This window comes from Saccopteryx bilineata, chromosome 5 (assembly GCF_036850765.1).
Source record: "Saccopteryx bilineata isolate mSacBil1 chromosome 5, mSacBil1_pri_phased_curated, whole genome shotgun sequence".
Classification (NCBI taxonomy): domain Eukaryota; kingdom Metazoa; phylum Chordata; class Mammalia; order Chiroptera; family Emballonuridae; genus Saccopteryx; species Saccopteryx bilineata.
This window is the reverse complement of record NC_089494.1, coordinates 265,056,996-265,071,282: the sequence shown is the minus strand read 5'-3', so window position 1 is coordinate 265,071,282 and position 14,287 is coordinate 265,056,996. Positions and strand designations below refer to the sequence as shown.

Genomic DNA, 14,287 nt, shown 5'->3' with positions numbered 1-14,287 from the left:
TACATTTGTATCCCAACTAATACAGTCCAACATTTAAAAATGTATTTCTACACAAAAGAAACTTATTAAAATAGCATTATGGATCTTTTGAACAATCACAACTATAGAATTTTAAAATTTCATTTGAAAAGTCATTCATGTGTAAATCACACTGAAGTTCAAAGCAGTACTAAAATAACTTGCAGAAATTTTGAGTCCCTGGGACCCAGCATGTAAAATGAACAGTTGCCCATGGAAAGTTGACATTTGGTGTTGTCTAAGAACATTGAGTCTCAAAGTCTACAGCAGAAAATTATGAGAGAATATAGTTACAATGGCAGGATTTTACTTTACAATCAAATATACAATTGCTATTCTATATATTAAGGTCTACAGCTTAAACAGTGCTGATTCAAAGGTCTAGAATTTTAAAAAGATACTTAAGAGAAAATTTCTATTTCCAAAAAAAAATTAGTAAAGGAGAGACACAACACTTAAGAAATACTTGCATTGGCCCTGGCTGGTGGCACAGTGGTTATAGCGTTATCCTAGAGCACCAAGGTCACCAGCTTGAGCCCTGGGTCATTTATCCCAAGGTCACTAAATCCCAAGGTCACCTGTTTGAACCCCAGTCAGGATTTGACCTCTGAGTTGCCAGTTTGAGACAAACTGCCTGGCCCACCCCGCCATCAGAGCACATATGAAAAGCTATCAATGGCACAACTAAGTGAAACGAGCTGACGCTTCTATTTCCCCTCTCCCTCCTTCTCTCTTTCAAAAAAGTATACATACAGTATTTGGATTATATAATACAGTAGTTCCCCCCCCCTTTATCCACAGGGAATACATCCCAAGACTTCTAATGAATACCTGAAACCAGACAAAACCCTATATATACACTGGTTTTCCTATATATGTATTTTCACTTAAAGGAAGAATTTTACGACTTCTCTTTGGTGTATCCAAATTGCCAGCATCACTACTCTTGTACTTTGGGGTCCTTATAAGTAAAGTAAGGGTGACGTGGACACAAGCACTGTGATAAGGACACAAGCCTTGTGATACTATGACAGCTGATCTGATAATCGAGACAGCTACGTGGCTAACAGGCAGACAACACCCAGCATTGAGATGTTAGATAAAAGAATGATTCACATCCCAGGTTGGACCAAGCAGGTTACTGTGAGATTTCATCACACTATTTAGAACGGTGCGCAATTTAAAACTTATGAATTGTTGGCCCTGGCTGGGTAGCTCAGTTGGTTAGAGTGTCATCCTGGTATGCCAAGGTTGTGAGTTCGATCCCTGGTCAGGGCACATACAAAAATCAATCAATGAATGTATAAATAAGCGAAACAAACTGATGTTTTCCTTCCTTCCACTCTCAAAATCCTTATAAAAAAATAAATAAAACTTATGAATTATCTATTTCTGGAATTTCCCATTTACTATTTTCAGACCATGGTTCACTGAGAGTAACTAAAACAGTAGAAAGCAAAACTACAGATAAGGGGGCTGCTATTGTAATGCCTTTCCCCTAGAAGTAAAAAGTTACAAGGACTAAGCGCCATCAAGCAAATGTTCAAGTCATATAATACCCTGGTACTCTGAACAAACATGTTATATAAAGATAAAAAAAAACTGATAAAATACTCAAATTCATCAAATTAAATGTCCCATTGACCTTGAATTTAAAATTGTAGTATTTATTAGCTATATTCTCCTCCTATTATGTAAAACATAAGCATATATAGTCAAGATTCAGTTTTTAGCAATTTTCAATCTTTGAGATCAACAGCCTTAATCTTTGATTTGTTTTCTAAATTCTCCACAATATCTTTCAGATAATCTTGATCTTTTAAAAAATATACATATAATTCTCTTTCCATTTGATGCAGTTTGTTAGATGACAAAATTTTTCTTTTTGTCTTCACATCAGCAAGAATATCAGTAAGACGATGATTTAACTTATTCAGTTGAACCTCAACTTGATGAAACAGCTCCATTAATTCCTAAAAGAAAAATTAAAAGGCTTTTAATGCAAGAGCTCTATTTGCAGCACCAATCATAAATTTAAAATGCAATTTACATGTAAAGAATAAAAACCTATGATTCTTAAGACAAGATGGGTAAGGGAAAAATCAAAGTCCAAGGTTCACGGAAGGTGGGAGGTGAAACAAGAGACACTCTTCATAAGAAAATAAGCGAATGACTCAAGGACACCAACACCTTAAGATCAGGATGGCTGAGAGTGGAAGAACCCTTGGTTAGAATTATGGCCCAGACAGGAATCAACTAGGTCCTCCAAAGACTCTTAAACTTTGAACTCAGTTTAAGGTTCAGAACTGGTAGCATCCATACTATCTAACAGAACAGACATGAAGGCAAAAAGCATTTAAGGGTCATTTATTCATAATGATAAGGGGTTCCCTTAACCAAAAGATTGTCATTTTAAATTTGTATGCTTCAGCCTGACCTGTGGTGGCGCAGTGGGATAAAGCACCGACCTGGAACACAGGTTCCCGGTTCGAAACCTTGGGCTTGCCTGGTCAAGGCACATATGGGAGTTGATGCTTCCTGCTCCTCCCCCTTCTCTCTCTCTCTCTCTCTCTCTCTCTCTAAAAATCAATAAATAAAATATAAAAAAAAAAAAAAAATTTGTATGCTTCAAATAAATGGTGATGGAACAATTTAGTAATGCAAAAGAAAAGAAAATTAGAACTCTGCTTCATGTCATACATAAAAATAAAATCCTAGTGGATTAAAGAACTAAAATTGAACAGTATCCTAAAATAAAGTAACAGGGACTATCATGATGTTAAGGGCAAACTTTAACAAGACATACAAAAAAAGACATAAAAAAGATCAAACGATAAAGAGTGACAAATAACATCAAAATTAAAATCCTAAAACAAACAAAACAAAACCCCAAAACAAAATAACTATAAAAATACAAAAGACAAGCCATAAGTAGGGAGTAAATATATATAACACACATAAGTAATAAAGGATTAGCATTTTATTTTATTTTATTTATTCATTTTTAGAGAGGAGAGACAGAGAGGGAGAGAGAGGAGAGAGAGACAGTGAGAGAGAGAAGGGGGGAGGAGCTGGAAGCATCAACTCCCATATGTGCCTTGACCAGGCAAGCCCAGGGTTTCGAACGGGCAACCTCAGCATTTCCAGGTCAATGCTTTATCCACTGCGCCATCACAGGTCAGGCAGGATTAGCATTTTAAATATATAAATATCTCTTATAAACAATTAAAACAAAAAATCTAAAGCAGGCAAAGGAGATAAACAAGCAATTTTCAGAAAATGATAAATGGCCAGTAAACAACTGAAAGGAAGCTCAACCTCCCTAATAAGCAGGGAAATATAAATCACAACCTCAGGGTGATACTAATTTTGTATCCACAGATTGAGAGAAATGTTAATGCTATGTGATGAAAAGAATATGGACAGCCTGACCATGCAGTGAGCAGTGGATAGAGCAGGGGTAGTCAACCTTTTTATACCGACCGCCCACTTTTGTATCTGTTAGTAGTAAAATTTTCTAACTGCCCACGGTTCCACAGTAATAGTGATTTATAAATAGTAGGAAAGTAACTTCACTTTATAAAACTTATAAAGCAGTTACAGCAAGTTAAAGCATATGATAATTACTTAACAAGTACTTTATGTCGATTTTCGCTAAGTTTGGCAGAATAAATCTTTATAAAACAACTTATTAGAGTTAAATCTATATATATATATATATATAGATTTTTTTTTTTTTTTTTTTCATTTTTCCGAAGCTGGAAACGGGGAGGCAGTCAGACAGACTTCCGCATGCGCCTGTCCGGGATCCACCTGGCATGCCCACCAGGGGGCGATGCTCTGCCCCTCTGGGGCATCACTCTGTTGTGTCCAGAGCCATTCTAGATTCTAGCGCCTGAGGCAGAGGCCACAGAGCCATCCCCAGCGCCCAGGCCACGCTGCGGGAGGGGAAGAGAGAGATAGAGAGGAAGGAGAGGGGGAGGGGTGGAGAAGCAAATGGGCGCCTCTCCTGTGTGCCCTGGCCGGAAATCGAACCCAGGACTCCTGCACGCCAGGCCAACGATCTACCGCTGAGCCAACCAGCCAGGGCCTAAATCTATATTTTTATTTATATGATACTTTAGTTGCTCCGCTACCGCCCACCATGAAAGCTGGAGCGCCCACTAGTGGGTAGTAGGGACCAGGTTGACTACCATTGGGACAGAGTATTGGCCTGGGACACTGAGAACTCAGGTTCAAAATCCCGAGGTCACAGCTTGAGCATGAGCTCACCAGCTTGAGCACAGGGTCACTGGTTTGAGCCCCAAGGTTGCTGGCTTGAACATGGGGTCACTGGCTTGGCTGGAGGCCCCCAGCACATATGAGAAAGCAATCAATGAACAACTAAGGTGTAGCAACTACAAGTTGATGCTTCTCACCTCTTTCCCTTCCTGTCTGTCTGTCCCTGTCTGCCCTCCCCCCCTCTCTTGCTGAAGAAAAAAAAGAATATGGATAAATAACATCTCTTAGATACTGCTGGTACAATATGGCACAACCATTTTGGAAAACAATTTGATGATTGAACCTGTGATCCAGCAATCCCACTTCCGTGTGAGCGCGAGAATGAGTATATGTGTGTGTACATGCACATGAATATTCAACTATTAGATGAGCAACAAAACTATCCATACATAGCAGTGTGATCTACAATACCCAAAACTAGAAATAACCTAAATGTCTATCAACAGAACATATAATTAAATCATGCTTTCATACAATGAAATACTAAATATATATAAAAGAAAAAAACCATAAATGAGCTACAGATCTGCACACTATCAACATGGTCGAATATTACTGTAAAATCATATTAAGAAACAAACAAGTGGCCCTGGCCGGTTGGCTCAGTGGTAGAGCATCGGCCTGGCGTGCGGAAGTCCTGGGTTTGATTCCCAGCCAGGGCACACAGGAGAAGCGCCCATCTGCTTCTCCACCCCTCCCCCTCTCCTTCCTCTCTGTCTCTCTCTTCCCCTCCCACAGCCAAGGCTCCATTGGAGCAAAGTGGGTCAGGGCGCTGAGGATGTCTCTATGGCCTCTGCCTCAGGCGCTAGAGTGGCACTGGTCGCAACAGAGTGACGCCCTGGATGGGCAGAGCATCGCCCCTGGTGGGCAGAGCATCGCCCCCTGGTGGGCATGCCGGGTGGATCCCGGTCGGGCGCATGCGGGAGTCTGACTGCCTCCCTGTTTCCAGCTTCAGAAAAATACAAAAAAAAAGAAAAAAAAAAGAAAAAAAAAAAGAAACAAACAAGTTACTGAATAATACATCCAAAACAATACCATGTATATAAAGTTCAAAAACACACAGAACTAAACAAAATATATTCTAGGAATACATACATGTCTAATAAAACTACAAATAAGAGAAAGCAAATGATAAAAATAAGCATAGTAGCTTACCCCTTGAAAAAGGAAGGGGAATGCTATTAGGAAAAGCATGCTATCATTAAGTGTAGACAGTATTTTAAAAATATAACATCAATCTTCTATTTGCTAAGATAAGTGAAAATAAATCAGGAGTGGATTTATTTTTTTTTTATTTTTTTATTTTTTTAACAGAGACAGAGAGTGAGTCAGAGAGAGGGATAGACAGGGACAGACAGACAGGAATGGAGAGAGATGAGAAGCATCAATCATTAGTTTTTCATTGCGCGTTGCAACACCTTAGTTGTTCATTGATTGCTTTCTCATATGTGCCTTGACCGCGGGCCTTCTGCAGGCCAAGTAACCCCTTCCTGGAGCCAGCGACCTTGGGTTCAAGCTGGTGGGCTTTTGCTCAAACCAGATGAGCCCGCGCCCAAGCTGGCAACCTTGGGGTCTTGAACCTGAGTCCTCTGCATCCCAGTCCGACGCTCTATCCACTGTGCCACAGCCTGGTCAGGCTTATAATTATTATTTTAATTATCAGTATTACATTTCCTTGTCTAAAATACTTCATAAACTTTAAAAGCGTTGTGCACACTATGGAATCTGAAAAAATGTATTTACATGTGGACAAAAACTATGATATAAAAAAAATAATCTTGGTGCTAAAGCAACAGGATTTGGAGTAGTATTTTCCTCAAATGAACATTTTCTTTAGTGTCTTTGACCATGAACATTATTTTTTAAAGCATTTTAAATTACTATGCCATGTACCCACCTGATCACTAAGCAAAAGCTGGTTTCCTCCTTGATACAAAGCATCACAAAGCATGTCCACATCATTATTCAATTTGGATAGAAAGAAAGAATGCTCTTGAGCAGATACTGCCAACTGTTCTTGTACTAAAGAAATATCCTGTTTTAATTTCTCAGTCACTTCCTCCAGGTTTCCATGGGTTATAAACAATTCTTTTTTCTTATTATCTCCTTCTAAAAGCTGATAAAGCCTAAAATGTGAAAATAAAAATTAGAGAAATCATCTAGTCAGTAGTTTTCAAAATTATAATCTACTGTATATGGAGCATTTTGGGGGCTAGCTAACAGCTTAACATATTAATCTGTCTACTGTTAAACCAAGAAACTGAAAACATTCCAAATAAAATACTATTTCACTATAGGAATATATATTCAAGTTATTATATCTGAATTCCCAGTTTTCCCATTTAAAAAATATAAAATTTTACTTTAATGGCCATTAACCTACTTCAAACAAAGTACATTTCAGAGATACCTCCTAAGAAAACACTTCTTTCACAGAATACAACTATGACGTAGCAGAAATGACAATGAACTTGAAACAGAAGCCCTTGGTCAAAATTCTGGTTATTATATGAGACCTACCTAGGCCAAGTCAATCTGAGACTTAATTTTCACATTAATACCTTACTATGTTAAAAGATTGTAAGATTGATTTAAGAGAAAATTTGAAAATAGAAAAATGTAAAATATTTAAAAAGTAAATGATAAAGAGCTACATAAACTTTAATAGTAAACTTGCTACTCTAGTCTTATCTATATTTGGCTGACAAATTAAATTCTTGATGAATCATGAGGTCGCTTCAACACTTCAAACATTAATGGCAGAAGAATCCTACTGGACAAATGTAAAAAAGAGAGAAAGCACCATCTACACACATCTGACAAAAAGAGTCTGCTCTTTTTCTTATAAATAAAAAGTGTGTGTGTCTATTTTTAAATAATTTTACCATGTTACAACAGACTTCATAAAACTGATTCAAGCCCAAGGCCGTCAATTTTGTTCTAGTGGGATAAAACTACACAATTTTCAGGCGTGCCATTCACATAAATCATGATGTCAATGCCACCCTCTGAAATTGTGCAATGAGGCAACCCTATCTATGCCCCTCACTTCATTAACAAAAACAAATTTTTTTAGCCCAACCAGTGGTGGTGCAGTGGATAGAGCATCAATCTGGGACACTGAGGTCTCAGGTTCAAAACCCCAAGGTAGTTGGCTTGAGCACAGGCTCATGTGGCTTGAATGCGGGCTCATCTGGCTTGAACGCAGGCTCACCAGCTTGAGCATGGTGCCGCCGGCTTGAGCATGGGATCATTGACATGATCCCATGGTTGCTGACTTTACGCCCAAGCTCGCTGGCTGGCGCCCCCAGTCAAGGCACATATGAGAAGCAATCAATGAACAACTAAAAGTGCCACAACTATAAGCTGATGCTTCTCATCTCTCTCCCTCCCTCTCTTTCTAATAAATAAATAAAGGATTAGATGATTTTCTTCTTGTCCTAGAGAAAAAACAGGAGGATTCAGATTGTTGAGACCTTTGACTACTACTTTAACCTTCCAATTTCAGTAATCCCATCCCATCAATTGCTTAGACATCCAGAAAAGATGGGGAGCTACCATTCTCACTGATTCACCTGACTAGACACAATTGAAGTCTTCACCCCTCTCTACTGCTACCTTCTCCAGATGCAGTCAATTCTCTGCCCAGTGAAACCTCCTGTACACTAATCTATATTCAAACTTCATGCAGTAAACTACGGCCCCAAATCTAAAATAAGGCATCTAAATTATGGTGCTAAATGTTAAGATCTCATATACTTTCATTCCTCCACCCCAATCCTCTCAGCTCTACAGAAGCTACTTCTACATTTAACATGAATGGTAAAGGGAGCAAAAAATTAAAAAGGAAAAAGAAACATATAAACATGGGAGAATAAAGAAGTAAAAAACAGAGTACAAAGAATTTTTTAATCTTCCACAACTTCAGTTCAAACTCTCTCTAGTTTTTACAAAACAAGAGGAAAAATAATTACTACAGAAACAATGAAGCATACCTGTGAGTAGAATAATCCTTGGTATCAATAGTACTCCTTGGATTTATCTGCTGAGATATTGATGGGTCAGCTAGCATTTCTAATCGCTGGTGGAGCATCGTGTTACTTTGACTAAGTTCTTGAACTAAATTTTCAAGTTGACGATGTATGTCCCAATGCTTTCTCAATTCAATTTCATATGATAACTGCAGAAGTTCAAATGATGCCTTTTGCTTTATTAGCTGATTTAAAACTAACTCTTGCCTTGCTGTATAATAGTCTTGTTTGGCAATCTGCAGATCAAAATCTCCCTTTACAACTGGCATATTCAATAACTGGGCATTCTCTTTTATCAGAGCAGGCAAACTTTTGTCTTTTATATGCATAATTTGTTCTTCAAGTGTCCGAATGTGATTGTTCAAACTAGAAATTTTAGCATCCAAGTTATCTTTTCCAAGAGCCTACACAAAGAAAGCAGTTACATTTCAAACTGTATGTGTAAAGTTCAAAGAGTTTAAAAATTATTTTCAATTTCCATTTTAGGTTATCAGATCACAGGCATAATAATAAAAAATAATTTCCTATCAGCAAAAGCTAAAATCACAGTTTTAAAAGAAAAAGTGTGGACCAAGTCAAGTGAAACGCCAAAATTATTAGCACACTACCCACTGACTGTAAATGTATGCTATTTAAATTTTTCTCAAAATTAAAATAATCTCAGTAGTTATTCCCATTTGTCAGCTGAGTTTAGCAATTCTACAGACTGACAGGAATTTACATATTATTCCAAAGTTTGCCAGTTACAGTAACTAATTTGGTGCTAGTATATAGTTTCAGAAAGCTGTATTTTTACCCAACTATTTGGTGGTTAAATTATCAAAAAAGCAACCTTTCCATGACAGCAAATGGATATCTGCTATACAGCTATATATTTTCAACAGAATCTTGGTTTCAGTCCACTAAACTGGGTATATAACCGCATTAACATCCCACTCTGGTCAGAGCAAACAAGGCAGAATACCCACAAACATAGCAATAAGGTTCTTTACTCATACAAGAAGGAAATTTCAGTGTGTCTGTACCTGAACTATCACAAATTTCAAAGTCAAAATATGATTTTATTTATTTATTTAATTTTTAAATTTTTTCCATTTTTCATTTTTCACAAATCCAGCCTCGTTTCTCATACCTACCTTGCTAGTGAGAGTATGAAGATTCTCCTCTGCCCATTCTATACTTGACTTCATACTCAAATTTCTTGCTTTCAAGTGAATTAATTGATGTTGCGCACAAATGTATGCTAGCTGCAGCCTAACCATCTCTAGTTGTCTCTCCTCAAGAATTTCTTGAGTATCACAAATGGACGGTGCTTGTATATCTAATTTTTCCATTTTCCATTTTCTGGAAACGGGGAGGCAGTCAGACAGACTCCCGCATGCGCCCGACTGGGATCCACCAGGCACACCCACCAGGGGGCGATGCTCTGCCCATCTGGGGCGTCGCTCTGTTGCATCCAGAGCCATTCCAGAGCCATTCCAGCGCCTGAGGCAGAGGCCACAGAGCCATCCCCAGCACCCGGGCCATCTTTGCTCCAATGGAGCCTCACTGCGGGAGGGGACGAGAGAGAGAGAGAGGAAGGAGAGGGGGAGGGGTGGAGAAGCAGATGGGCGCTTCTCCTGTGTGCCCTGGCCAGGAATCGAACCCAGGACTCCTGTACGCCAGGCTGATGCTCTACCGCTGAGCCAACCGGCCAGGGCCAGAATATGCTTTTAAAACTAGCTAACGCGCCTGGCGCAGTGGATAGAGTGTCGGACTGGGATGCGGAGGACCCAGGTTCAAGACCCCAAGGTTGCCAGCTTAAGTGCAGGCTCATCTGGTTTGAGCAAAGGCTCACCAGCTTGGACCCAAGGTCACTGGCTTGAGCAAGGGGTTACTCGGTCTGCTGTAGGTCAAGGCACATGTGAAAAAGCAATCAATGAACAACTAAGGTATCATAACGAAAAACTGATGATTGATGCTTCTCATCTCTCTCTGTTCCTGTCTGTCCCTGTCTATCCCTCTCTCTGACCCACTCTGTCTCTGTGTAAAAAAAATAAATAAACAAAATTAGCTAATGTGTCTGGGGTTATAATTACTATTCTGCCCTCCACTAAGGATCTTTTTATTTTTTTAATTGTATGACACACCGACATGTATCACAACTAAGCACTAAATAAAACAAAATAACTTTATTATATCCTTTCTAAAACACTTTAGCATCAATATTAATCTCCCATTACTAACAGTAATTGCAATACAAATCCAGCCTCGTTTCTCATACCTACCTTGCTAGTGAGAGTATGAAGATTCTCCTCTGCCCATTCTATACTTGACTTCATACTCAAATTTCTTGCTTTCAAGTGAATTAATTGATGTTGCGCACAAATGTATGCTAGCTGCAGCCTAACCATCTCTAGTTGTCTCTCCTCAAGAATTTCTTGAGTATCACAAATGGACGGTGCTTGTATATCTAAAAGCTGAAAATTTTCTTCATTTGAACTTTCAACTACTTCGTGTATTCCTTGAAAGAACTGTTTTTTGGTATATAAGGTTAATGCTGCTGTGCTTTGCTCTTCTTGGCTGAGGTATTTTTCCAAGGAAAACTGAGATAAAAACACCAGTGGACTTGTCCCTGGACCTAAATTTGAAGGTCTGAAGAACATCATCAATTTTGCAACTCCATCAGTAAGAGCCTGAAGTTCACTCTTAATCTTAGCAGTCATAGCATTCAGAATTCCTTGACTCTGCTTCAGCTTTTTAGTGGCTTCCTCCTCTTTAGCATTTAACCTCAGGTATCTGTGCATAGTTACCGAAGCCATCAACTGGCATTTATTACGTCGCTGAATTTTTAGGTTCTTTAATTTCTGCAGAGTTTGAAGCTCATTCTCTAATTTCTCTAGCTCTTTGTCATCCAGGGTGGGTGTCTTCAAATTAGGAGTTTCGCGGGTCTTAAGCGCTTCATCCAATGCTGCTCCTTCTAGGATGGGCTTGCCCGACTTCTGAAGAACGCCGAAAGCTTCCAATTCCTCCTCAGACAACACATTCCGTTCGTTCACATTCCCACAAAACCATTTCAAAAAGGACTTACCCTCGACAGTCTCAAACAACCAGTCAAAATCTTCCCCATTAAGAGCATCAGCTTTGGGATAATTAATTTTTTTTAATGTTTCCACGAATTCTTTCCCACAACTCATGGTTTAACTACCCAATTTTTTTTTTTTTTTTTTTGTAATTGCTATGACTTTAGGGCATTGATATTAAGGAAACAAGTCCAAATACAAACAAAACTAATTGTATGATAAGTCTGCAGAGACGAGGAAGGTATTTTTAGGATCTATAATGATTTCTCCTAGTGGAGAAAAAACAAACAAGTATTAGACCACAAAGAAGGGGACTGTAACTTTTTAAAAGGACAATGTAGACACACATCAGATGGCGTTGGGGGCCATCTAACGCAGAGGCAGCTGTCGCCGAGACGTCTGATGAGGAGAAAGAAAAACGAAATTAACAGACACTCAGAACACCGCAACAATCATGAAAACCACGTTTTAACGTGAAGATCTTGTTTTTCAAAAGATGAAGTGGCTTCACATAAACCATTTTAAATTCAAAATAAAGAAGACCAAGCATCACGCAGTTCAGCAGCCCCTTTTCCCTGCGCTGCCCAAGTGAGGACAGAGATCACCGCGTTAGGGTTTGTGAGGGCGGCCGCTCAACAGTGACCACGGAGCCCGCACCCCGTCCGCCGGACACACGCGGGAACCGCCGCCCGGACAGCGGGGACGTGTCCCCCGCGACTGAGTCCCCTTCCCGGCGCGGGCACGGGTGTCCTTCACTTCCGGCAAGTGGGCGAGTTCGTAAGACAACACGTCCACAGAGCCCCGGAGCCGGCGCCACAGACCGACGGACCCGGCGGGGGACAGCCTGACCGCGGGGCTCCGCGCGCCCGCCCGCGCCCCCACCGCGCCTCAGGGCCGACGCGGGGGCCGGCCCTCGGGGGGCCCTCTCTCCCTCGCCCGCGCCCCCCGCTCCCTCGCCGGCGTCCCCACCGCGCCTCAGGGCCGACGCGGGGGCCGGCCCTCGGGGGGCCCTCTCTCCCTCGCCCGCGCCCCCCGCTCCCTCGCCGGCGTCCCCACCGCGCCTCAGGGCCGACGCGGGGGCCAGCCCTCGGGGGGCCCTCTCTCTCTCGCCGGCGCCCCTCTCTCCCTCGCCCGCGTCTCCCGCTCCCTCGCCGGCGCCCCCACCGCGCCTCAGGGCCGACGCGGGGGCCGGCCCTCGGGAGGCCCTCTCTCTCGCGCCGGCGCCCCTCTCTCCCTCGCCCGCGTCTCCCGCTCCCTCGCCGGCGCCCCCCGCTCCCTCACCCGAGGCCCCTCGCCGGCGCCCCTCTCTCCCTCACCTGCGCCCCTCGCGCCCCCGGCCCCGGCCTCCTGACCCGGGGGCTCCGACTGAGCCTTGCGACCGCTGTTCGCGCTCCTGAAGAAAATCCCCAGGGGAAACCCGGAAAAAAAGAGGAGACACCAGAGGAATTCGCGGCGCCCCCACAACCCGGCGTCCCACGACGCCCAGAGCTGCGAGGCCGACAGTCCTCACCTCAGGAAACTCCACTCGCGCCTCTTCAGCCTCAGCCGCCTCCACCGCTGCAGTCGCCGCCGCCGAGCTCCGCGCCCCGCGCCTCGCACTGCCTCACGGGACCGCGTCACTGCGCACGCGCAGAAGACACAGTCGGGGCCGCGGACCGACCGTTTGCGCAGGCGTGGTATCGAAAGCGGTAGGGCAGAGGGCGGGTGACTACTTTGCAGGGCGCAAGCTGATTGGCTTCCTTCTCGGGGGCGCGCCCAAGGCGGGGACAGGGGCGGGGCCGGGATCTTGCGGGAAGTTCGGCCTCGCACTGCCCGCCGGGCCTTGACCCTGCCCCCTGCCCCCTGCCCCCTGCGCCTATCCGGCCTGTTCTGCTGCTCTGCCCAGTTGAGCTTCCTGCGCTCTGGGACCCCAGCCTCCGTCCTTTAGTGAGAGGCTTCCAGAGGACAGCCCACCTGTCGGGAGCGCGGACAGAGCCGGCCCTACCGCTCGCCTGCGGAGTGACCTGGGCAGCCTTGGCCCAGAGCCCGTGTCCGGTCAAAGCCCCTCGGAGACATCGTGGGAGTGAGCGTGTCCCGGGTCCACAGCAATCGGAGCAGTGCTTGGTGGTCTCCTGTTTTATTCCTCTTTACAGTCTCTTACGATGAATGTTATTTTGCACGTTATTTGACCATGAAGCAAAAGCCGATTTCCTCCACAGTCCCATTTTCAAAACAGAACTTTTGAAGACCTTTTAAACTCCATATGCAGCAACACTATTTTGGAGACCGCCAGAAGCAGCCCGGGTGTAGTCAATGAAGGAAAGAGCGCTGAAATAAGGTTGCAAAGTCCGGTGCAAACCTAGTTGATGCCCTGTAGTTCATTCCTATTGGAGGGAACTTATTTACATCTCTATCAAACAAAAATCGGTTTTTTACATACCCATCTTCTACAAACCAACGTCGAAATACGAGGTTTTTATCCCCCCCCCCCCAGGTGCTTGATAGACAATGTCCTAGTCTAGTGTGACATGGGAAAGGCAGAAGTCTTTCTGGATAACGTTTCTTAGTATGTTTCAAAGGAGAAAAAAGACTGTTCTAAGGCAGATGTTACAAATTAATCGAGTTGAAGATACTTTCTATTCATTTATTTTACTTTTTTACTCTTCTCTTATAGAAGACAGTAATGATCTGAAAACAAACATTGAAGGGAGGAGTTCATTAGGGGGTGGCCTCCCTGAAATGGGGGAGGAGCCGGGCCCTGCAGGTGAGCTGGGAGGCTAGGTTAGAGTCCCTGGACCAGGAGGAACCCCTCAGCCAACCGTGACCGACAAGGATTGGTGGGGGCGGGGGCTAGAGCAGGAGATGGGAGCTCAGCGGGCTTGTAGGGAGGAAGTGAAGTCTATGCAGGCAGTGCCT

At 42.9% G+C, this 14,287-nt stretch overlaps 2 protein-coding genes across 2 annotated transcripts in view; both read right to left on the bottom strand.

Annotated features, from left to right (window-relative positions):
- POLN (DNA polymerase nu) overlaps nucleotides 1-12,952 on the bottom strand; it is a 171,184-nt gene extending 158,232 nt beyond the window's left edge. Inside the window, exon 1 of the mRNA XM_066278668.1 lies at nucleotides 12,903-12,952. The gene's annotated coding sequence lies outside the window, so the exon portion shown is untranslated. The remainder of the gene's footprint in view (nucleotides 1-12,902) is intronic.
- Nucleotides 1,758-12,999, bottom strand: HAUS3 (HAUS augmin like complex subunit 3). Its single transcript, XM_066278673.1, has 5 exons — nucleotides 12,903-12,999; nucleotides 10,598-11,791; nucleotides 8,295-8,734; nucleotides 6,197-6,425; nucleotides 1,758-1,991 (listed from the first exon to the last, which is right to left on the bottom strand). Exons 2-5 carry the CDS (start codon nucleotides 11,504-11,506, stop codon nucleotides 1,758-1,760), a joined length of 1,812 nt encoding a protein of 603 aa, XP_066134770.1. The 5' UTR covers nucleotides 11,507-11,791; nucleotides 12,903-12,999.
- Between the last annotated feature and the right edge of the window lie 1,288 nt (nucleotides 13,000-14,287).